This window comes from Ascaphus truei, chromosome 5 (genome assembly GCF_040206685.1).
Source record: "Ascaphus truei isolate aAscTru1 chromosome 5, aAscTru1.hap1, whole genome shotgun sequence".
Lineage (NCBI taxonomy): Eukaryota > Metazoa > Chordata > Amphibia > Anura > Ascaphidae > Ascaphus > Ascaphus truei.
Window position 1 is genome coordinate 221136915 of NC_134487.1, and position 26740 is coordinate 221163654.

At 43.3% G+C, this 26740-nt stretch overlaps 1 protein-coding gene across 1 annotated transcript in view; it reads right to left on the reverse strand.

The window, feature by feature from the left end:
- The window catches only part of DOCK2 (dedicator of cytokinesis 2), a 1423644-nt gene that overhangs the window by 162971 nt on the left and 1233933 nt on the right, over positions 1 to 26740 (reverse strand). Inside the window, exon 43 of the mRNA XM_075599153.1 lies at positions 851 to 935. Within this exon, the coding sequence (XP_075455268.1) occupies positions 851 to 935 (85 nt within the window). The remainder of the gene's footprint in view (positions 1 to 850; positions 936 to 26740) is intronic.

Below are 26740 nucleotides of genomic sequence, written 5' to 3' on the forward strand. Positions count from 1 at the left end.
TTTTAGATGAGCTTTGCATCTATCTTTAAATCTCCTCACCTGCAGCCGTGTCCCTACAGTGCTGGAGGTATGTGTTTTTCTCACGAGGGGGAGGCTACATGGCCATATTTGGTCATCTACATCATCAAGAGGGCTGGTCAGTGTTACGTGTTCTGCCCAGCCCCCTTGAAGATGTAGATGAGCAAATATGGCCATATAGCCTCACCCTTGGATGTAGAGACCCATATAAGGGCATCTATGTCATCCAGGGGCAGGAAAGACAGCCCTGCATTTTACCTTCAGTGCTGCGGGGTCATGGCTGCAGATGGCTCCGCAGATCATCTAAAAGGTGAGTACTGGTATTCTCTCCCTCCCGATGGGCCAAAAGGATTAACGCTGCGGGGTCTCATTCAGAAGCATGGAAGCCCGCAAAGCTAATCCTTCTGGGATTACAGTTTACAGACCTCGCGGCCACGAGAACTGAATCCACACTGTAGCTGCATTGCAACAGTGAACATCACGGTCCCAAAGACAGGAAGTCTTGCTACATATGTACCAATAAAAGAAATCCAGATTTTCTACAAGGAGGAATTGTTTGTGCAAATACTGTTCAATGTAATTTGCTATAGGTGCAGCTCTCAATTAAAACTAGACCAGGAATAAAATTGTCCCTTCTATTATTTCCCTTATTACAATTAATAGATACATGAGTTGTACATCTGTACATTGATTTATTTTTTTGAAACTTTCACATTTTTCTTACACTACAGTAGGATGCTCATCTATGAACAGAATCAATATACATGGAGTAAAAGCTTATTGATGTACAGTAATAAACAAATGAGATAGCCACTGTACTGAATATACTTACAGCAAATTCATTTTCAGGATCAATGGACCCCTTCCTGACAGGTCTTGAATAGTGGAATCTTTGCACGTAATTCGACTTGTAAAAACTGAAAGATTTAGAGGACAATCATGTAAAATGAACAGCATAACAAGAACAGTTTGATATCGGTCTCCAGGGCAATATTGTATTCAATATGAATGCTTTAATGCATAATAAAGTCCATAAATCCTTTTTTTATACATACTGTAGTCATACTTCTATAGGCAAAGTGTATGTAAATTCATTGAAAGTGTCCACCTGGAAAGCTGATACAGTACATTTAGGTATAAGAGAATAATGCATACGATTACTTTTCACATTCTATCTCTTTGTATTTTAGCCTATTTAACTCCTGCCAGAAAACCATAAAAATACAAAAACTACCATTTTTATTGCATGGTGTTATGTTACAAGTTATATGTAATGGCATAGAAAATCAATTTGCGTATTTCTGTCTAAACCCGTCGTTTTTTTTAAAACTTACAAAAATAAAATCTGTGGTTACATTTTAAGAATTGTACCTCCATATTTTTCTCTTCTCAATTATACCCATCAATAAATAAATATCATTATTTCAGTTTCTGTGATTGTTTTGTAACGAGCATAAACAATGACAGAACGTGGATAGATGAGAATGTTCAAAGGACACATATACAGTACAGTAAGAAACCATGAATACGGATGTGTTAGGCAGGTACAGTGGTGTGAAAAAGAAAGTACACCCTCTTTGAATTCTATGTTTTTTCATATCTGGACATAATAACAATAATCTGTTCCTTAGCAGGTTTTAAAATGAGGTAAATACAACCTCAGATGAACAACAACACATGACATATTACACCGTGTCATGATTTATTTAACAAAAATAAAGCCAAAATGGAGAAGCTATGTATGAAAAACTAAGTACACCCTTATTGCTTCTATAGGATTTAAGATGTTAAGTAGCAGACAGGTGCGGCTAATCAAATGCCCTTGATTAATTGATCATCAGCAAGTGTGACCACCTCTATAAAAGCTGACGTTTTAGCAGTTTGCTGGTCTGGAGCATTCAGGTGTGTTAACAAAATGCCAAGGAGGAAAGACATCAGCAATGATCTTAGAGAAGCAATTGTTGCTGCCCATCAATCTGGGAAGGGTTATAAGGCCATTTCCAAACAATTTAAACTCCATCATTCTACAGTGAGAAAGATTATTCAAAAGTGGAAAACATTCAAGACAGTTGCCAATCTTCCCAGGAGTGGACGTCTCAGCAAATTCACCCCAAGGTCAGAGCGTGCAATGCTCAGAGAAATTGCAAAACAACCAAGAGTTACATCTCAGACTCTACAGGCCTCAGTTAGCATGTTAAATGTTAAAGTTCATGACAGTACAATTAGAAAAAGACTGAACAAGTATGGTTTGTTTGGAAGGGTTGCCAGGAGAAAGCCTCTTCTCTCTAAAAAGAACCTGGCAGCACGGCTTAGGTTTGCAAAGTTGCATCTGAACAAACCACAAGACTTCTAGAACAATGTCCTTTGGAAAGACAAGACCAAAGTGGAGATGTTTGGCTATAATGCACAGTGCCACGTTTGGCAAAAAACAAACACAACATATCAGCACAAACACCTCATGCCAACTGTCAAGCACGGTGGTGGAGAGGTGATGATTTGGGCTTGTTTTGCAGCCACAAGAGAACCTTGCAGTCATTGAGTCGACCATGAACTCCTCGGTATACCAAAGTATTCTAGAGTCAAATGAGAGGCCATCTGTCCGACAGCTAAAGCTTGGACAAAATTGGGTCATGCAACAGGACAATGATCCCAAGCACACCAGCAAATCTACAACCGAATGGCTGAAAAAGAAAAGAATCAAGGTGTTGCAATGGCCCAATCAAAGTCCAGACCTCAACCCGATTGAAATGCTGTGGCTGGACCTTAAGAGAGCTGTGCATAAACAAATGCCCACAAAACTCAATGAACTGAAGCAACGTTGTAAAGAAGAGTGGGCCAAAATTCCTCCACAACGATGTGAGAAACTGATAAAGTCATAGAGAAAACGATTACTTCAAGTTATTGCTGCTAAAGGTGGTTCTACAAGCTATTGAATCATAACGTATACTTAGTTTTCACACATGGCTTCTCCATTTTGGCTTTATTTTTGTTAAATCATAACACAGAGTAATATGCCATGTGTTGTTGTTCATCTGAGGTTTTATTTACCTAATTTTAAGACCTGCTAAGGAACAGATGATTGTTATTATGTCCTGATATGTAAAACCATAGAATTCAAAGAGGGTGTACTTTCTTTTTCACACCACTGTATGTGCTCATACTGTATTTATTACTCTAATTGTAGTTTGAGACCGGACATGACAACCATAAGTATAATGGAATTAACAATTTATACTTTCTTTAGAGGCTTATTTGAGGAATGCAATGAATAGATAATTTTCCAGAAATTAACATTTTGCAACAATATTTCTATGAAAAAGTAAACTTAAAACGACTTTACTGCAATATTTTGAAATGGAATATGTTGCCAGTATGACCAGTTAAAAGTAAAACTGAGATATATATATATGCATATATACACATATAGACACACACACACACACACACACACACACACACACACACACACACACACACACACACACACACACCACACACACACACACACACACACACACACACACACACACACACACACACCTAAGTGGGATGCACCTTTAGCATTAGATGGTGCCTATTCATTAATATGCATTTTTCATTAAATCATTTTAACAATCCCAAACAAAAGCAGCAATTATTGTGTATAGTATTGTGTGATGTTTATTGAGCTTTTCATGATTTGTGTTTCAAGCCTAAACTTGCAAGTATATATTAAATTATACATCAAAAATACATTTAAATTATTGAAAACCTTTGTACTCCTCGATTCCTTGCCCCTTCCTTAAAACCCACAACCTGTCCATAAACAGCTCAACTGGGTTCAAATGGCCATAGCTTTTATTAAACATCACAACACATACATACAGTATACAATAACCATGGACTTTGTCAGCATGAAGCCCCAAAAACTGTAACCCGTTAATGCTCACTGCTGCTCCCAGTGATGTAGCTCATGTCTAATAACTAGGGTCCCTTTTAGGATATACCCTCAGGTCTACCTGGCCCAGAGCGAAGACTGTCTCCCCTAACCACTATTAACATTCAATAAACCACCACCTGGGCAAAACTGACCCATTCGCATCCCTCCAGCTGTGACAATTAAATACAAACACCCAACATCAAACAGTTTCATGTTTTAGATTTTTTCGGCTCCTTTTAAAAAAAAAAAAAATTTTCTTACATTAATATATACATTCATATGTATATAATACAAATAACTTAATTTAAACTTAAACTAAATTGACCCAACAATCCATAATTAATCACTGTTACCCTCATACGCAGGATTCTTTTGTGAGATGCCCAGAATGAGGGAGAGGGTAAGCAGGAGACTAGCGTCCCTTCAAATAGCCTCCCACAAAATCCCTGTTCTTCCTGCTTTGTCCCTCACCTCCCTAACTAATCAAGGAGCACTCATACCACCGGTCGTGACACCATTCCCTTATATGTCAGGGTTAACTTATTATTTCAACTCCACCCAGGGCTGCCAACTAGGATTGCCAGGTGGCTTCTCCAAAAATAATGGACACAATAGTAAAAGATGCGACCCCCACCCCCCAATACATATAAAAATATACACCCACCCAATACATATAAAAATATACAATTTGAGAAAGAGAGAGAAAGCGCTAATGTCCCAAAATAAATTTCATATAGTGTGTTAACAGACCAAAATACATCTTGTGAGTATGGATAGTATGGAATATACAATTGTTCAGAAACCTGATTCCAAGTCCAGCAGCCAACGTCCTTATAGAGGGGATTTCCATATCCCTCCCAACAATAGTCAGACAAAAAAGTGGACGTATGTGGCGCTTAGGCGGGCAGGTTTTGTAGAAAGGAAATAATCACTAGCAAATGTCCCGTAGCAACACAGATTTTAAAGCTCGTTTTGTACTGAGCTTTACTTGAGCGATGTTCTGTTCGATATTTGGATGATGGATTTGCTGCTTCTGCTTCTCACACAGAGGTCTGCTGCATAAGCGGCAATGTTTTCAAGCAATGGAATAAAATGCTTTCCAGCAACAATGTCTCTCTCCACGCTCCGGTCACTCTGCATACTACCAGGGAGCCACGGGGTTCTCATTACATCAATCGTGTGCACCTGCCTTGCCCAAGGAACTACCTCTTCTGTGTGCGGAGTGGCTGGAGCGCGGAGCGAGCCAAGGCCACTGGCTGCAGGGGGAGTGGCAGTGGGGGGCGGGGGGAAGGTCAGAGCCACCAACCCTCCCTGCAGGCTTCTCACTGTCTGTCCCACACTGAGGTGTCTGATGCTGACACGCGCCGGGCCTCCCTCTCATGCCGGAAGTTGAGCCCAGCTGACTTCCGGCATTGACGTCAGAGAGACCTGGCACGTGTCAGCAACAGACACCACAGTGTGAGACAGAGAGGAAGAGAGAAGCCTGGCAACTGCTCTGACCGGTCCCAACCCCTCCCTCGCCCCTCTGCAGCCATCCTACTTTCCGAGAGAGGTAATACAGGACACATTTAATGAGCCGGCAAAGCTGGTTCACGGCAAAACGCGTAGCTCTTTTCCGGTCCACACAAGGCTTCCGGATTTCAGGGGTCCATTGGGAAACCCTGACTAAGGTAGAATTTGGCATTTATCATTGTTACTATCACTTCACTGTAAGAGAGTTAGCGCCTGAGTTTTTTCATCTTTCTAATACAGGACATATACATGTTCGGTATTACCTTTAATTTTATATTGGACGCAGGGGCAAAATACCGGGCTGTCCGGTCCAAAACCGGACACCAGGCAACCCTGCTGCCAACAGATTTCCTGGGGCTCAGGGCCCCAGGAAATCTGCCTCTGGTTGCCACTGCCGCGGCTGGGCCCTGGTTCTCCCCAGCTGCTGCCTCCTCTTCCCACACTGTACTCTCTCTGGAAGCTGGGTGCACCCGAATGTTAGGGTGCACCCAGCTTGCGGGGTGCACCGGTGGCAGAGAGAGGATGATGTGGGAAGAGGAGGCAGCAGCTGGGGGATGGCCAGGGCCTGGCAGCTGGATGGAGAAGTTAGGTCCGGTCCAACTTCCTGCGCCGGCCAGCCCTCCCACAACCACCGGGCCCGGGACACTTGTCCTGGCTCTCCCCCCGACGGCAGACATGATTCCAAAATACATTGTTTTGTGTGACTGCCCACTTATCTCTAATTCAGTGACTCTGAGGTGACTTTTTATTAAAAAGTGATTAGCAATGCAAATTCACTCACAAAACAAAATACTTCGCTATGATCACATATCAGCATTATAAAGATCTAATGCTCTTTCTTCTTCTTCACATCTCAAAAATAATGCCAAAATAATAGACCTCTCACCTATTCTAATGTAGCACTGGCTAACCCATTCTATTAGTGGCATGACATTCCAGTAGGCATATTCATAATCTCACCAACTTGGGAGGGTGAAAGCAAGGTGCAATATTTTGCTATCAATTTCTGTCTCCCACTTTTTTAAGTATATGAATACTTAATTTGTCATGATTTTTTCATTTGGCTGAAGGAGTGGCTCTGTGAGTAAAGGCACTGACTGTAAACAATGGCACTGACTTTGAAGCTGGGATGATGAAGTGATGATCATTGGGAAGCGCAAACATGTGAAGACAGAAAATGACATTCTGATATTATCTCCTTCCTTGGTTTCATCAGGAGTCACTGATGAAACCAAGGAAGGTGAAACGCTTAGAGTGACGCTGACAGACAAATCCCACAGCCGACCGGAACCCCTGGATCCCGCTGACGTCACACCCGGAATCGCTGAGACGCATCCGTGAGACGCACGCCAAACAGACAGGCAAACTCCAGGGGAAGCAGAGAGTTCATTCATCCTGCAGCCGAGATCGATTTGTGTGATCTAAATGCGTGTTACCATCTTAAACCATGTGAGTGTATTGCATTAGACTTACCTTTTATAAATTTGTATACAGTCTGCACTATGTCCGGTTCTTTTGTTCATTACTAAAGGTACCTGAGTGCATACTTCCATTGAGGCAGACACCTACCTCCACCGCAGCTGGCGGATCATCACTTAAAGATACCATTACGTACACACATCCATCCGCACATTTGTGAGTATTCTACATATAGACTTTAAGAAGACATCTTCACTTTTATTATTACAACAATTTTCTGTCTTCACATGTTTGCGCTTCCCAATGATCATCACTTCATCAACTCCACACGGGATTGAGAGAGCAATCCCCCACTGGGTCACAGCAGCATTCAACAAATGTGTTTGTATATTAATTATTGTTTTATCACCATTGCACTGATATTATTCTGTTGCACACTGATAATCTAAGCTCCACTATTGACAATTATTCTTTTCACTTTTGAAGCTGGGGAGCCTGGTTCAAATCTTAGTGTCAACTCCTGACCTTGGACAAGTCAAATTTTCTCACTGAGCCATCATAATATAATCATTTTTCTTGGAATAAGAGACACTGTTATGGCAAACATCTAACTTTGGGTCAGTAGCTAACTACAGTAGAGGCAACGTTTATTCTAACATTTGCCGTAAACTAGCCGGGTTACATTCTGGGTATGTGCTGGGTATGTGCTGGGTATGTTCTGGGCTAGTTTGAGGCACGTTTTAGGCATTTCTGCATTGACTAACGACCCATAGGATTAACACAGCAGGGATCCCTGGCAGTCCAATTCAGTTTGAATGGGACTGCCAGGGACCCCCGCTGTTAATCTGATAGGCCATTAATCAATGCAGACAGGCTGGGGCTAGTTTAAGGAAAGTTTAAGGCATGTATTCAGAATGTACCTGGGTGTACCTGGGTCTTTTGGGGAATTGCCACTGGTTTTTGTTAGAATAAGAGTTGCCTCTACTGTATCATAACTCAAGATTGTTATAGGCAACTTTGGCCTCTTCTGAAGTGTATATGAATGACATCATAATGTATTTTTTTTGAAGAACAGAATTTATGTTAGAAGAACCCAATCGATAAAGTTGAAACTCTTGTTATTGTACTATGATTCCATTCACTTCTACATCTAATGTATGTGCCTGAAAGAGAATATATTTTTCAATTTTTAAACAACTATTAGTAATCATCTACACGTTTCTGCAAAGTATAATTCATTCAGACTCGAAATGCTAAAAAAAAAAAGCTGTGTGTGCTGTGCACGCGCATAGTAAGTGAAACTTCTTTGACTTTTGTCACAGAAATTGACTTATAACGCGCGTGCTCGGCACACGTGTCAGTGTGTCAGTCAGTGAGTATGTATGTGTTTGTTTGTGTGTGTGTGTCAGTCAGTGTATGTATCTGTACCGGTCAGTGTGTGTATTTGTGTCAGTGTGTGTGTGTGTGTGTGTGTGTGTGTGTGTGTGTGTGTGTGTGTGTGTGTGTGTCAGTGTATGTCTCTCTCTCTCTCTGTGTTGTGTGAATGTCTCTCTGTGTCGGTCAGTGAGTGTATGTGTGTCAGTCAGTGTGCGTGCGTATGTGTGTCAGTCAGTGTGTGTGCGTATGTGTGACAGTCAGTGTGCGTGCGCGTGCGTCAAAGTGTGCGTGCGTCAAAATGTGCATGCGTCAGTGTGTGTGTGTATGTGTTTATTGGCAGCAGTACCAGCATCATGAATGTTGAGCGGGTGGGGGAGCTCACAGTGGGGGGGAAGGAATAGGCACATCATTCAGGGGCGGTGTTCGGTACATCACTGGGGTGTGCGTGCGTGTGTCAGTGTGTGTCAGAGTGTGCGCGTGCGTGCGTCAGTGTGTGCGCGTGCGTGCGTCAGTGTGTGCGCGTGCGTCAGAGTGTGTGTGCGTGCGTCAGAGTAAGTGTGTGTGTGTGTGTGTGTCAGTCAGTGTGTGTGTGTGCGTCAGAGTAAGTGTGTGTGTCATTGTGTGTATGTGTCAGTCAATGTGTGTGTCAGTCAATGTGTGTATGTCAGTGTGTGCGTGTCTGTCAGTGTGTGTGTGTCTGTCAGTGTATGTGTATCTCTCTGTGTGTACCGTATGTCTCTCTGTCTGTGTCCTGCCCCCTCTCTCCTGACTCCCCCCACCCCCGACGGAGCTGCGGACCCGGGGGGCTCAGTCTGAGTCTTCTGAGCAGATACCCCCCACACCCCCCGGCGGCGCGCTCATCTCCCCCCTTCCCCACCCCCCGGCGGCGCGCTCAAGCTCCCCCCTTCCCCACAACCCGGCGGCGCGATCAAGCTCCCCCCTTCCCCACAACCCGGCGGCGCGCTCAAGCTCCCCCCCCGGCGGCGCGCTCAAGCTCCCCCCTTCCCCACCCCCCCGGCGGCGCGCTCAAACCACCCTATTCCCAGGCGCCGCTGCCAGCCGCTGCCAGCCGCTTCTGCGCATGCGTGGCGCGCGGCATGGCAGTGGGCGGGGAACGGCGCCGCTGCCAGCCACTTCTGCGCATGCGTGGCGCGCGGCATGGCGGCGGAACAGCAGCGCCGTGGCAGTTAGGAGCGGCGGCTATCGCCGCCGCATGTGAGCAACTAGGTGTGGGTGTGTGGGAGGGTGAGGGGTGGGGGCCGCCACATGTGACAGGGGGGGAGCGTGTGAGCGGAGCGGCGTCCATTACGTGACGTCACTTCCGTTTCACATTTCGCCCCCCCATCTATCCAGTTTTATCCCATCAGAGGTGCCACTAAAGAAGTTTCACTTCAAAAAAATAAATTTAAAAAAAGTCTCCCACCTTGATAGTTTTATTGAAGGAGACTAATTCTGCACAATCCTGGAAAGTAGGTTGGGACATCTTATTGCTCCTTATGTGCCATCAAAGAAACATATAAAATATAGATTCGAAAATAATTTGGTTGGAAAGTATTTACATTAAAACATAATTTAATGTTTTAACTTTTTTTTTTACAAACACCTATTTTATTAGTGACTATATTTCGTTACTGTGTTTTGCCAATATCATCTATAATTCATGTTTCAATAGCAGAAGAAACAGGCATGAAAAATATTGGTGTTATTTATCAAAGTGGAGTAAAAGGTTGATAAATCTCTCAACTGACTTAACAATTTGTCTTCTAGAAATACATTTAAAGGGAAAAACTTTGGGGGCGTGCCGATGACGTCGAACGGAGTAGTCGGGTAAAGGGAGAGCTCCGGAGACCTGCTCGCATAACCGCTATTAAAAAGCATTTTTCGTCCGGCGAAAATATCCCCAAAGTGCCCTCCCCAACCCCAAACAACCATGGATGTCACAAAAGGCGGGTAACTAAGTTTTTTACTCCCGCGAAGCAGAGCTCCAAAGCGAGAGCTAAAAAACAAGATGGCGGATCCCCGCCCGTCGCACGAGGCCACAAGCCTGGACCGCCTGACTCCGAGAGATCCCGGATGAGGGAATCACAAATGCCTACCTCGAGGATCTTCATGGCAAACTATACAGATCCCTTCAAGCTGACCTTAAAGACGCGGTGTCTGGAATCAAGCAAGATTTACAAGGCCTGACAGAGAGGACCACAACGCTGGAGGGCAGGCTTGAAGAGGCCCTCAAGCACCAATCGGATGCAGAAGAGGAAATAATCCGTCTGGGCAACGAAATCCACTCCCTAAGGGACGGACTAGAGGACCAGGAGAACCGGGATCACCCCCAGAACATAAGAATCCACGGCATCCCGGAAGCGGTCATGCCTGGTCACCTTAAAGAATATTTAATGGATCTGTTTACTACAATCTGTGGGGACCTGGACAAACGAGACCTGGAGATCGACAGAGCCCATCGAGCTCTGGGGCCGCGATCTGATGACACGAACCGCTGACGGGACGTAATTATCCGGCTTCAAAGCTACTCTACCAAGGAAAGACTTATCGGAGCCTGCAGAGAGCGCGACACCATCCTGTTCCGCGAGGAGACGCTCCAGGACTACAACGATCTGTCAAAACTGACCATTAACCGCCGGAAAGAATTGCGCCCCCTCACTCTGCTCTTACGGGAGAAGGGCATTAAATATAAGTGGGGGTTTCCCTTCAAGCTAATCATAAATAATAAAGGGAAATTCTTCACGATTCGTTACCCCGAAGACATGGAACAGCTGGCGAAAGCCCTTGGCCTTACCCTACTGATGCCCCGAGCCTCTGACCCAACCCGGAACCGGGCCAGTGATATGGAAGACCTGCCAGTAAGAGCCTCTTAGAGATTGTCGGGACAGAGGCAGACACGGGACAAGTGATGCAACTCCCAAGCCACTCACCTGCTTTGATGGTCACTTGGGGACGCGGACAATCCTCCATTCCAGGGCATCGGAGATCCGGGGGGCCTCACCCCACCTAGTGGTGCCCTTGCACTGCCCGCCGAAGATGCCGCTGATGATGTTCTTCAGCACTGACCATCACCGTCCGATGGAATCGCACCACTCTACATGGGATTAACCGCTGTGGTCTACCAGATACTGGGAGATCCTGCCACGAGGGGTGTCCAGGCTGCCTGCATCTTACAGGCTGCACCCTGATCCCCTCCCTCCTCCTCGGCTGAGGGGAAGCCGGCGTTTCTCCCCTTGGGATGCAGAGAAACAGCTACTACGCTCCCCGAGACCTGCCGCACTGAGGCCTAATCCCGATGCTGAGAATGACAGCCCCCAGGCCACTTTGTCCGCTGTTTGTTGAACCGCATGAACACTCGAAGAAGACACCTATTCCGCAGGGTCTGTAGTGGGGAGTTATGAAAAAGTTCGACTAGCATAGAATCTGTTAAGTTATTTTAAGTTATTAGAATATATCTGGTTACGTAGATTTTAGATTGTTGTTCTAGATAAACAGAGTTTCACTGATGATATCCCCTTCCTGGCAAGCCCCCCCACCCCCACCTCCCCACCCCCCCTCCCCCTCCCTCTATCCCCCACCCCTCCCACTTACCCCCTGGATCATACCCCAGCAATGGTTTGATGTGCGTAATAAAGCTTTAGTGCAAGCTCCTCAGAAGAGCCATTTGCGTAACTGTAATAAAACTCCTTAGCTTAGCCATGAAAATATGAACCTGACTATAGCGGTGGATATATGCTTTACACAAAACAACCCCCCTCCACGACCCCCAACCCCCCCCCCCTTATCCCCTCCATCCCCTCTCCCTTTCCCCCCCCCCCACCACCCCACCCTCCAATTCCCCCCCCCCCCTAGGTTTAAGACCAAATATTGGGTTAGAGCATTGAATAGTTACACAGCATGTTATGTACAAGAGATCAGGGAACCTGGAGACAGAATGTTTACTTAGGAAAGGTCAAAAGGTGCAATGAGAACCCCTTAACTGAAAGGTACTGTAACAATGTAGGCAGCGCAAGAAATGTATGTGCAGAAACACTGTGTCCCAGATCCCCTCCCCCCACTCCCTCCCTCTCCCCCTCCACCACCTCCCTCTCCCCCTCCACCACCTCCCCTCCCCCCCACTCCTTCCCTCCCCCACCTCCCCCCCCCCACTCCTTCCCTCCCCCCCTCACCCCCTCCCTCTCCTTCCCTCTCCCTCCCCCACTCCCTCCTCCCCCCTTCCCCCCTCACCTCATGGAGCATGCCCCAGCAACGGTCTGATGTGAGTAAACAGCATTCAGTAGAGCCTGAGAAGCCATGAGTACTGGGTAATAAGACTCTTTAGCCCAGCTATGAGCACACGAATCTGGCTATGGCTATATGTGTTAAAAAAAAAAAAGGGGGGGGGATACCCCCCACACAACCCTGCCCCCCTCTTTCCCCCCCATCCTCTCTCCCCCTCCCCCATTCCCCCCCCCCCCCCTAGGTTTAAGACCGAATACCGGGTCAGGACACTGAAAAGTTATATAGCATGTTTTGTGCAAGAGGCCAGGGAGCCCAGAGACAAAGCTTCTACTTAGGAGGGGTTCAAAGGTACAATGGGAACCCCCCAATTGAAATATACGAAAACAACCGTGTGCAATGCCTGAAATGTATGTTTCAAAACAATGTAACCCAGATCCCCCCCTCTCCACCCCCTCCCTAGATTAACAACTCCGTGCCCCTCCAGATGGGAGTACCGCTAGTTTAAAACTGGACCCAGACCCCCAGACAAGAAGAGAAACATGTCCAGGTGACCAAATACCCTTTACCTCCCCCTCCCTGCCCTCTCCCTCAACAAGCCCAACAACCATGGTCAACATGATTGAAATGAACTGGATGAAAACAAGGATACCCAAAGGGTCTCCACCTCGCCCGGACCTGCCGGAGGTCATCACCGGTCCTATCCCCCAAGGGTCTTAAACCCTACTTGCCGGCCTTTAGTCAAGACCGGACTTTAACCCTTTAGACCTTGACAGGATCGACTTTCCTTCTCTCTCTATCCCCGCTACCACTGTCCCAGCGGATCCCCCCCATCCCTCCCCCCCCCCACCCACACTGGCTGACTGCTTTTGGTCCTAGATTGGCAAAAGAGCACGCTGATTCTCGCTACCCAACATTAGCGCCTTACATAAATCCAAACCCGACTGTTCCTAGTGGGAAGGGAGAGTTCTTACATTCCAATAAGAAACTCAGAAAATATGGCTCATCAAGGGGCAATTAAAATCGTCTCCCTGAACGTAAAGGGCTTGCATAATAACAGGAAAAGGAGACTTGCTCTCCAGGAAATAAAAAAGTCGGGTGGTGACATTGTTTTCCTTCAGGAGACGCATTTCGCATCTCAAGACCCACCCAAAACATTTCAAAACGCATACCCGATGAGTTATTACTCATCATTTAGTAGTAAACGACGGGGGGTCGCCATTCTGATTCGTCAGGGCACTCCGTTCAATCTAACAAAAATAAAGACAGATCCAGAGGGTAGATTCATTGTGGTGTATGACTCACTCTCGGGGTAGGCAATCGCCCTAATTCATCTCTATGCCCCAAACGAGAACCAGGCAGAGTTTCTAACAAAAGTAATGGAAAAAGTTGATCCAGACTATCTGTCCTCACTACTAATAGGAGGAGACCTCAACATGGCTCTCAACCCGAGCGATGACAAATCATCCACCCCAGGACGTATGCACTGAACTCAATCCCAAAGGTTGGGGAAAAAAATTAAAGATATTATAGGGGACTTTTCTTTGGTTGACATTTGGAGAGCACAACACCAGGGGCAAAGGGATTTCACCTTTTACTCGGCCCCTCACCAGACCTATTCTCGTATTGACTATTTTCTTGCAACCAAGAATATTCTAGAGGCCGCCGCTAGCTCGGATATAGGCCCAATCACGTGGTCAGACCATGCTCCTATCACCCTGACCCTTTCCATCCCGTTTGGCAAATTAGTCTTGTATAACTGGAAACTGAATGACTCCTTATTAAATCATACCGAGATAGAAAAGGAGATCAAAAAATCCCTTAAGGATTACTTCAGTCTAAACTCAGGTTCGGTCTCGTCTCCAGCAATCCTGTGGGAAGCCCATAAGGTGACAATTCGAGGACATTTTATCTCAATTGCTCAGGAAGAAAGCTAAAACCAAGCTAATCAAAGAGCTCACAGATAACATGATCAAATTAGAGCAGCAGCACAAAACCAATCCCTCTCGGAGAGTTTATAAACAGCTGACAACTGCTAGAAACGATTTGAAAGAGATTCAAATGGAAAATGTAGAAAAGGCTCTAAAATGGACGGGTCAGAGGTACTATGACAAAGGGAATAAGGCCGATAGACTTCTTGCCTCCCCCCACTCAACCACAACCGGGTCCCCGAATCCTGGACCCCCGATAAGGGTCGAACCGAGAAGCCTGATAAACCATCTATGTTGCTCTAGCGACTTTAATCCCTATACCTTATACTACTACTGTTGTAGGGATTGATGACAGTGGCACATGAATGTACTAAGCTAAGAAGGAATTAGCCCATTCACGTATTGATATAGGATCCAGCGGGATCAAGCGGCAATTTCAACTGCATTGCTGACACTACTACAGGGATAATTATCTGTGTCGGAGTATGTGATATAAACTAGCCTGCATGAATATAGTCTGATACTGATCGGTCTACTATACCTGTTCCTCTCTACAGGATAATAGCACAGCTTCAGTTGTAATACTAAGATACAACTGACTTGGATATTTAAGGGTCAGCAGAACTCCTATCAATATAGATGGTCCACTGAGATATAACTGACTATACTAGCCACCTCTGAATGTTTTTTTTAATAGGTTTGAATGATACATGTGTGTGTTTTTAAATGAGTATTTACACTAATAAAACGTTATTATTTTCTTGGACTTATTGGTATCATTAGGGTTAATAATTCCCTATACAGGTATTTTTCCTGTTGGATTATTGCTGTCCAGTTCATTATTTTCCGGCATTGAGTGCTGTGTACAATAGGGACCCTTTCTGATCCTTCTTGGATCATACTGTTATAAACGAGTCCCAGATATACACAAATATTACCTAGCCTCCCAGCTAAAACAGGCAGTAATGTGGAATACAGACCCGGCCCTTTGTTGCTGGGTAAGAATAGAGTCTCATTATGCCAAAGTGCCTTCTCTGTTAGCCTGCCTCTGGAGCCTGGACAGAGCAGATAGACAATCCCATAACCTTAAATTAAATGCCTCGCTACACACGTGGGAAGTCTGGGCTAAATGTAAGAATAGATATGGCCGGTCCTCACCCAGTACCCAGTTGACGCCCATCCTCAATAACCCAAAATTCCCCCCGGGATGCGGATCAAAGCTGTTCGACCAATTAAGAACAAGGGGAATTGGTGCGATTGCCGATCTCTTAAGCCTTGGGAAGCTCCTGAGCTATCAAGACCTACGGGCCAAATACAACATTAGAGAATTGGACACGTTTAAATACCTCCAAATCCGACATTTTATTCGGAAAACATGCCCGCTTCCAGAATTCCCTTTTCTCACCAAATTTGAATATCTGTGCAAAACCGATACCCATCAAAAAGGTCTCATTTCGGAAATATATGTTGAGCTAGAGAAATCAACAGCCCCCTCACAACACGACTACATGCTCAAATGGGCGGCAGACCTGAATATCACTGTAGAAAGAGAGACTTAGGAAGAAATCTGGCAGGCAGCCTCAGAAACTTCCCTGTGCACTACAATAAAGGAGAACATTTATAAAATCCTGTATTTCTGGTATCTTACCCCAGCACGCTTAAACCAGATCTACCCTCTGGCATCAGATCTATGTTGGAGAGGCTGTGGTCATAGAGGAGACATGGCCCACATCTGGTGGACATGTCCAGAAATTGTGAAGTACTGGATCAAGGTCCAAATTTTGATAAAAGAGGTAACCGACCTGGTATTACCTATCGAACCACTGACCTTCCTACTGGCTAGGCCAATGCCCGGAATTGACCGCCCAACTAGGAAATTAATCTCCTTTATTCTTACCGCGGCTACATGTGAAATTGCGGCCTCCTGGAAGAAAACAACTACACCAGCTACAAGAACGATAAAAAGGAGAATCAGTGAGGTGATGCTCATGGAGAAGCTAACGGCTACCCTGAGACAAAACCTATTCGCATTTTACAAGGTATGGGAGCCATGGATACTAGAGAAAGGCAACCCGTCTCAGTCGGGTAGAGACTCACTCCCCCCAGAGAGGGATAAGAGATACATGGAGCTAACATTATCACAACTACCTGGACCGAGACCCTGACAGTCAGGGTGGGGATCCAACCCTCCCTCCTCCCCCCCCCTACTGCCTTCCCTCTATGAATGCATCCCCTCACTATGACAATTTAGGTTGTCACTTTGTTCCCCCCCAAAAAAATTAAAAATGTCTTTGGATTAGGCAATGTTGTTTGTATTATGATTACTGTTGTATCAATGCCTAATAAAACCATTTGAAACAAAAAAAAAAGGGAAAAACTTTGGGTTGGGTACGCAGTGTTGGCGATGACAGGAGCACTCTAAGAGATCTCCGTGGATTCCGCAATGATTGCGGACATTAAACCCCCAAACCACCTAAAATTCCCTAAAAACAACTCCCACCGCCGGCAGAACCTACAGAGATGCCTCCCCAAAAAAAAGATCGCAAGCCAGCGACCCCCTCAGTCTCCAAGTTCCTGACAATCAAGATTTCACCTTTGCTGCCACACACAAAAAAGCGCATCAACAGGAGCAGGAACAGACACAACAACAAGGAGGAAACTTTATTGACACAGTACAAAAACAAGACAGAAGAAAATACCCAAATCTCCCCAAAGGCTTTAAAAGATCTGTTCAAAGATATGCAAGGTGTTTTTCCAAGTGGCTCTCGACAAGGCTGTTGCTGAATTCAAGGTTGGTCTGACTTCCCTGATGGAACGAGCTATGCAATTGGAGAATAAACTTGAAGAATCCCTGCAGAGTCAGGGCTCAATGGAAGACGAGCTATTCAGACTTAACGACGAAATAAGGAACCTGAATGACACCGTCGATGATTTGGAAAATCGGGAAAGGAGGCAAAACCTCAAAATAAGAACTATCCCGGAAACAGTCAATCCGGGTGAGTTGCAAGCCTACTTAACAAACCTAGTTACACAAATAGACCCATCGCTTCTAACAAGCAATCTTCATATGGACAGAGCACACCGAGCTTTGGATTTGTGGACCATCGGAAATGCAGAGATGTAATAGTCAAATGACACTATTACACCCCAAAGGAGAAAATAATGAGAGGCTGTAGGAACCAAGATTTTGTGGACTTTGAAGAATCCAGGATCCAGATTTTCCAAGATCTCTCCATATCTACAATCTCTAGAAGAAGAAGTCTCCGCCCACTCACAGCGGTCCTTAGAGACAAAGATATCCGCTATAGATGGGCCTTCCCATTCCGCTTAGTTGTAAACAGAGATGGGAAACAATTCTCGTTAAGATTCCCAGAAAAGATGGAGAATTTCCTAGGAGCCCTTGGTGTACATGGCCAGCAACCCGCGAAACCGCAACTTTCCCTGAGGCCAAAGAGACCACTGGAAGCTTCAGCAAGGAGTGAAAGAGGGGACCATCAAGAAGCTCCGGATTTTGCCCACCCCACCAGACCGTGGGTCCTGTCTCTATGGCTAAAGTTGGACCAGCTGGTGGAGGAGGTTGGCGGTTCAGAAAAGGTGACCCCTGGTGATCTTTTCTCCCCGGCGAGGCTTGATACTTTTCCTGTCCCCCTGGGGTTCCGTTGGTCCTGGGTGGGGATCAGGAGTACTCCTTGAGAAAGAACAGTTTTGTTTGAAACGCGTGGGAGGAGGTTGTTTTTTGTCTGTGGATCCAGTATCTGTTTTATGTAGTTCAATAAACACATTTTTTTAGCCAATTTTGCTGGTTAGTCTTAGCTTTGCATGAGGAGCGGCTGTTTCCTGATCTTATCCTTACCCTGTGACTTCACGATCAGACATACGCCATGGAGGGACGCTGATCACCCACCTGGGTGCAACGCTAAGCCAGGACATACCGAGAGACAGTAATAATCGCGAGTAGAGGATTACCCCATACCATTTATATTGGACAGTGTATTCATGCAGCCACGCCATTACATTTGATCCTGCAGTTCTGTTGTTGTCATTCTATGCGGGTCTGCACTCTGTCCTCTCCCTCTTCAAGTCTCCTTACTGGGCTTATCTCCGTTTTGCTCCATATACACATATTCACTGCCATGAGAAATGCTCTAAATATTATAATAATTTCTATAATCTCGACTCATCAGACCTCAGTTTTAATAAAACATCCAGTGAACAAATAGATGCCTGTAAATAGCTATCTGCAGAAGAATCAGAGGGATTCAATGCTAAAATAAATAAATATTACAGAATTAAAAGAGAGTGTTAAAGGTTTGAAACCTTCAAAAGCCCCAGGCCGTATGGTTTCTCAAATCTATATTATAAAAAATATTGGGGAATTTTAGCACCATATCTTTTGGATATGTTTTATTGTTTTCTATCTGGTTCCAGATTCCCTCGCAATTATCAAAAGCAAATTTAGTGGTAATACCTTAGAAAGGAAAAGATCCAATTAGTTGCGCAAGTTACAGGCCAATTTCATTTCTTAATACAGATTAAAAAATATATAGTAAAATTCTGACGAATAGATTAAACCCAATTTTATCCCGACTAATCCACAATGACCAGGTAGGTATGATAAGCAAGCGTCAAGCCTCAGACAATACACGTAAGATTATCAATATAATAGACTATGTTCAGTCCTCAAAACACAAAGCAATGTTATTGAGCTTAGAACTATGCAGGGGTTTGGCTTCCCGGACCATTTTTAAAAGGGGTCCAAGCCTTATAGAATGCCCCTACAGCTTCCCCGATTATGCCAGGGGGGGGGGGGGGACTAAACTAAATTCAAATTAGTAATGGTACCAGGCAGGGTTGCCCATTATCCCCCCTGCTCTTTGCACTAACAATCGAGCCGCTTGCAATCAAAATTATGAAAAATCCTAATATTCAGGGTATCAAGATAAGCCAGGAAAATGTCAAGTTATCTCTGTTTGCCGATGATATTATTTTGACAATTTCTAACCCTCTGACGTCTCTTCCTAATTTACAAGAAGAGCTCTCTAGGTTCGGTTCATTTTCAGGTTATAAAATCAATTCGGCCAAGTCAGAGGCTCTAAATTTAACCTTATCAGACATAGAGGTAAAAATAATCAAACTAAATTTTAATTATCATTGGAATAATGTAAGGTTGAAATATTTAGGGACCTTTCTCACAAAAAACTATCAATCTCTTTATAAATATAATTAGCCAGAGCTTTTCACTAGATTAAAATGGGATCTTTTACTTTGGAGTGATCACCAAATCTCCTGGATAGGCCATACATCAGTCAAGATGAATATCATCCTAAAACTGCTTTACTGTTTCCAGATATTACCAGACGCCATTCCGATAAAATATTTAAGGTATTTACAGAATAAAATCATGCAGTTCATATGGGTTAACAAAAGACCAAGAGTCCCAAGATCAGTTAAGCTCGCACCCAGAGAAATAGGGGGTCTGGCGGTCCCATAATTTTTTGGCATTCTCAAGAAAATAAATATCGGTGGGTAGATTTAGAAAATATATTTAATAGCTCCGCGGCACTCCCAGCCCTTTTGTGGAATAATAGGCCAACAAAGAGCTCTAAACCCAACCTCTTTGATTCGGCAGTAATAACATTTTTGTTTACAATCTGGCAAAGGGTCAAAAGTAATTACCAACTATCCTCAGCTCCTTCGAGATGTACTGTACCCCTATCTTTGACAATCCTGACTTTGGTCCGGGTTGGTTTACTAGTACTTTTGATGTATGGAAAATTAAAAATGTTACAGATGTGGGGGATATGCTTTTGAATGGCAAATTATAAAATTTTAGTGAGTTTTGCCAGGGATACTCCTTCACGGGGGCTGAGGTATTTAGATTTTTACAAGTTTCCCACTATCTGAGGCAGCTGTCACCGGGTGGGTCTTTCCCAGAGTTTTCTGTATTTGAAGAACTATGTAGAAAAATAAGTCATCAGTGGGGTCTTATCTCAATATTATATCAAGTTCTCACTTCTTGGGAATTTAAGGCTCCCTGCACACACCAGTATATGGATCAATGGGCCCAGGATTTTCAGGTAGAGATTCCTTGGGAAGATTGGCAACTATTATTATTATTATTTTTAACTATTTGGGTCAATGCAATGAATACATCATTATGCACAATTTCTAAAGATAATATATATATATATATATATATAAAGTTATGTTTAGGTGGTACCTGACACCTCAGAGTTTGAGGCAAATTTATCCAGAGACCACGAATCTTTGCTGGACGGGTTGCGGCGGTGTCGGAGATATGGCCCATATCTGGTGGTTTTGTCCCAAAATACAGAGATTCTGGTGATTAGTGCAGAATTTGGTGGGAGAAACTATTGGGATAAGAATCCCCCTAGACACAATTAAAATGGCCCTTGGTAAGCCGCTAGATAATTTAAACGAAAATAAAACTAAATTATTACTACAGATCCTGACCGCGGCAAGACGTGCAATCGCAAGTGCCTGGAAAAAGCCCCAGCCCCCCTCCAGGGGAGAGATTAGGATAAATGAGGTGCAATCTATAGAAAGACTAACAGCAAATGTGAGACATACCTCAACAAAATTTCAAAAAGTTTGGGAGTCCTGGCACTCTAGGAGGAATAGGTGAATTTTTGAGTCACTGCGGACGGAGGGCTGTATTCTCTCTTTGAGAGCTTGTAATTCTGTGTAATTTGTGGAGTTGTGATGTCTGGCGTCGTAGTTTTATATTTTTGATACCGTTGATAAATTGGTGGTAACTACTCCCCCTCCCCCTTTTTCTCTATTTCTGTATCCCTTTGTTTTTCAAAATATTCAAATAAAAAATAAGTTAAAAAAAAAAAGGGGAAGAACATTTTTCAAAATAATGTAAGAGTTATTTTTACGCTCTCATGGAGGCAAATAATCCCTGTAGTACACTACAAGAAGCTTTTAAAAATGAGACGTTCTTAAAAACAATTACGATTACTTGTAAAACATAATACATTCCCTTTATCTTTGAATGTTGCCTGTGATTATTTCTACAGAACATTAGGTTCATCAATGAAATGTCATCTGGAGGTTGTTGTGCTATCTTTCAAACATGCTTCAAAAGAAAAAATGTATTATAATATGTATTATGTATGTATTACACATTTTAAAGAGAACACTGTGCAGAATGATCACAGCGCAGAGGTGGCCACTCCTGTCCTCAGTGGCCACCAACATGTCAGGTTTTCAGTATAGCCCTGATTGAGTCACCTGAGCTGAATCAGTGACTGCACCACTGATTGAGCCACCTGTGCTGAAGCAGGGATAGCCAAAAAACCTGACCTTTTCGTGGCCTCTGAGGACTGGAGTTGGCCACCCCTGACAGAGTGTGTGAGTATAGAATAGAACAGGGGTACACAAACTGGGGGGGTGCAACATTTTCGGGGGGCGGCGCTTATAGAGGTCTCACGCTCTTCCCCAAAGCATTTAAATGAAATGCCGGGGGTCCGGGCGAGGCCTTTGTAAACTAAATTACCCTGTCTCCGACGGCAGAGACAAGGTAAGAGGGGGGTCGCGAGCAGGGGGGCGGGGAAGCAGGCACGGTTGCGCAGGGGAAAAAGTTTGCGCACCCCTGGAATAGAACATGAACACAAGTGTATTTAAGACCAACCCCATATTCACCATGCCCCACATCTACCTAATTACAATAACTGGTAAACGGAGATTGTAATATTTGTTTATTATTATATTTTATAAGAGGTGCTTAAAGGAACACTGAAGGACAAGTTTCAAGAAGCAGTTTTTCCCAGCTCTAGAAACAAAAAAATACTTGTGTATTACATTTTTAGTCCTCTGAAAATTATTTTGCAAGAATAAGACTCATTCACAGCATACTGAATAGGGGGTTTAATTGTGCAGGCTAGTAGTAACTATAATGTTCATACAGGAATGTAGGCTCGTTGTAGGTAATGGAAAAACTGAAACATAGACCTGTACAATCTCAGAAATGTGTGTACTATAAAAAGAAAAATCAATTTTGCAAACTAAACACCAAATTTGTAGTGGTGTTTTTCCTCTTTTAATTATGGGATATTTTCATGTTAAAGCACTGCCTTCATGAACATAAATGCTAATGGCATGGATACTACTCCTTCATCCCTTCTCTAGACTCTGATCTACATGATAAAATAATTCCACACACTATGAGTAAATGAACATTTCGTTTGACTAATTTGACAGTTTCCCTGATGTGGGTCCTCCCAGTAAGCGAAATGTTTGATTTTCTTATGGCATATCCTTAATATTTTTTTAGCATTTACCCATTGTGTGGTGTATCATGTTATCATGTGTGTCCATGGCAGAATACCTATCTCACGATATTTACATTAGGATAAGGACACCGCCCCACCATTAATGGTGTTCTACCCTTGTGGAGTGCTGTTTGTCCTTATGACAGCATCAACAAAAGCCTAGGACTGCTTACTTTATAATGTTGAACTTTGGCTGATAAAAAGCCATGTTTTTTTTTATTGCTGAATCTTGGCTACATAAAAGCCTACGTTTATTTTTCCAAACGCAAGCCTCCTGTACCTACCTCTGTTTGTGTCTCGGGATCCGATTTAAAGAAAAGACTGCTTCACAGCATATTAAATTGGAATACCTCTGTTTCCTATGGTAGTAAAACTTCTTATAAATGTTGTTAGCATATTTTCATCACTATCATCTTCTACTTCGTGCCTTTTAACTTTCTAATACACAATTTATCCCAAACATTTAAAGAATAATGCAATGCTCTCCTACATCAGTTGCACCTCACTCCTATTTAAAACCAATGCCATATTCTTCTTGTGTCCTTTGCACTTTGAGCTTGGGAAGGGAAAATATTTTTAACATCTCTTTTGTCATCTTTATGTCTAAATTAAAGACCCACCTACATCAGATAGTATTCCAATAACCTCTCTTCAAATGGCAACAATTACAACCTCTGCCTCTGCAATAATGTCTGTATCCAACATGCACTACATCTTTGTATCAAGTGTTCTTACTTTATATCACTATGGGAAAGATTCACAAAGCTCCAATATGGGGTATGGAAGTTCAATCCTGTGTTAAGGGCCATTCAAATAATTCAATATCAGTTAACACGGGATTGAGCTCAATACCCCTTATCGGAGTTTAGTGAATCCCATTCCAAACCTATAGCCCTTATTCTGTAACGTGTGTAAAGGGCCTATGTCTTTTTTTAGAATTTATTTCATTGTCTGAATATGTCCTTTAACAAGTAATTTATATATTTTATGTGCAGAATTTAAGTCACATTGTTTAGTGAGCTCAAAAATACTGAGTACAAAAAATGTGTACATCTGTAGAATTTATTTTTCAGAAATTATATTGTGAATAATTGTGGTGCTTGTTGGTTAATTTACTTCTACATTATGACTCAAGAACTAACAATGGCTCTGTGGACACTAGGGGCCATGTTTACAAAACAGTGCTGTGCCATAAAGCCCCTTCTGGTGCCAGAAGACTTCTTACAGCTCATTCACTGTGTATAGATATTAAAACAGCAAACATAAAACAAATCACATGACAACTTGGTTTGTTGGGGGAAAAACAATGTCATGCAATTCTTCATCCAAGCAAACATATATGATATATATGTAATTGGAAGTGAAGGTTATCATGGGAACATCTACCACAGGCAAAAAGGGAAATACATCAGGTCAAATGCCTTGACATTTTTATATTGAGTGTGTTTTTTAAGAAAATCAAATCAAATCAAAAGTTTTAATTGATTTTAACAGAATTAATATACATTAGCTTTCCAAATTCAAATTCATTTTTCTGTTTGGTGTCAGGATGCTGTCTAACTGTGAAACATACTAAAATGGCTATGAAGTTAAAGCATTTAACAATCATCTCTAGTATTTCTAACATTTGTTTTCTTATTTAGTATATGATTAAATTTTCTTTAAATTTAGGATGGAAAAATGACAGCGCACAATAGGGATTCAGAAGCATCAGAAAATATGCAACACATAAAGCATTTGTTAGGAGCTAGTTAGTGACAAATACCAGCAGTAACTGAAGAAAGCAGAATGCAGCAGAAATTCCCAAATCCCATTAGCAAGGGAACAGAGTGGTTTTGAAAATGTTTACAAAAGATGTAGGGAATAGGGTGACATTTAAAAATGTTCATATTTGTTTCAGAAAAGGATGAATATGTTCTTTGCGCAGTATTTTCATGGACTTCATCTGGCACATTACAGTTTCAACAGGCAATTCATTAATGCTAATAATAATAATAATAATAACATCTACCAACAACAGCATAACAGCTATGACCTCCGTTAGACTATTTAACTATAAAACTTAACAGTGTATGGAGAGAGAGATACTGTACACTAAGCTCCTTTAGCATATTTAACTCATTTGGAGACAGAGAGGGATACTCCTTTTATATCTCTCCAAACACACCTTTATACAATACATGGAGAGATACCTGGACACAAAAAGGCACAGCTGAGATACTTGGGAAATATGCTAATTTGGTTATGCAAAATATATTCAAATTATTTAAATTACTATATTTCCCAAGTATGTCCGGCCTGTTCCTTTTTGTGCACAGGTATTTTGGAACTCTGGGACCCAAGTAAAATAGTCTGGCTCTCATATTTTAGTGTCTGGATTGGAATAATGCCACCTTTAGCTAAACCAGGTGTTAGATTATGTTATTTGAAGCTAACACAAGGCAGTACTGATTTAACCTGACATTAAGCCTATGCTAATTGAACATATTTACCTTTGTAGATATACATTAAACAGGGAAAATAATGTGTGCTACTATTTTAGGTAACCAAATGTTATTTGCCCTGTGTAGGAGGACATGCGCAGAGGTATGCAAGCGAGACTTGTTAAGGTCAAATTAAATAAGGCTTTTATTGTGCCTGTCGCTTCAAACACAGCAAAAAGCAACATAAGAGAAATAGTGAGCCAAACAAAACCTGCTCCACTTTGGCATATATGTATCCTTATATTCCAGCCCTTTTTAACTGGGTGGCTACCCAAGCTAATCATCAGCCTAAGTCATATAGAGATATATATATATATATAGACAACAGTCATTGGAAAATAAAGTCTTATCTGTTTGCTGGGTTGCTGCCTTTTCTCCGGATAATCAGCATCCAGGTTTAGAAGTCTTATTTGTCAGCTCCAGACATCTGTGGTCTCTCGGTCAGTCTCACCTGGGAGACTCAGGAACCTCTGCTCTGTTTCCTAGTTCAGCTCACATGTGAGCTAAGGAGCCTCTCTTCCTGTCTCAGATGCAGGCTTTTTCTAACACCTCTAATCAGCCAGGTGCTGGTCAATTAACCAGTACACTGCTGGAATAGAGGCAAGTTTTCTGAACAGGGTAAGTCCCCTGTTACACCCTGATATAACAGACCTTAGTGCGCCTGGTCCTTGACCATACAGTAGGTCTGTTTTTGCTTTTCTTTAAAGATGACAACAAATAATTAGCAGCAAAACAGACGAAGGGAAGATTAGTACGTATTTGTGAAAGTTCACATGCAAACATGTTCTCCATTTTACTGTAAAAGTTTGTGATTTTCACCAAACTTATGCAAATGTAAGTATATAACAGCTAGAGCCAATTCAGTATCCATTCCTGTTTGCAATGCTGAGGAGCATAGTTTTGCACACTTCCACAAATGACTATCTCTGAGTTGACCCTTCTTGGGCAAGTTAGTTTATCTCCCAGTGCTGTAGGCACCAAACAGAAGAGATTTACGGAATAATTTCTGAAGCTCTGATCACACGTATCAGATTGATCCGTGTTTACTGACATGTGAGTCAATAGCAGTTACCGCCGATCGAGTTCTGATGCCTAGTATGTAGGGTGACCAGACGTCCCGGTTTAGCCGGGGCAGTCCCGTTTTTTTAAGGTCTGTCCCAGCTTCCCCGCATTCTTTAAAATGTCTCTTTTTTGTGGCTGTCCCAGTTTTGACCATCAGAGCGGGGGGGGGGGGAGGGCAGCAGAGAGCAAGAATGCTGACAAGGAGTAGAGCGGGGGCGGGGTTAATGTCAGCGGAGCCCCAGCAGTGAGCACTTCTGGTGTCTGCTGCCAGGGCTCAAGATGGCATCCCCTCACACATTCCACAGTGACAGGTAGGGACAAACACACAGAGCATGGGGAGAGACACACACAGCATAGGGAGACAGAGACACACAGCATGAGGAGGGAGAGACACACACACAGCATGGGAGAGACACACGCGGCATAGGGAGAGAGAGACACACGCAGCATGGGGAGAGAGAGACACAGCATGGGGGAGAGAGAAGCACAGCATGGAGAGAGAGA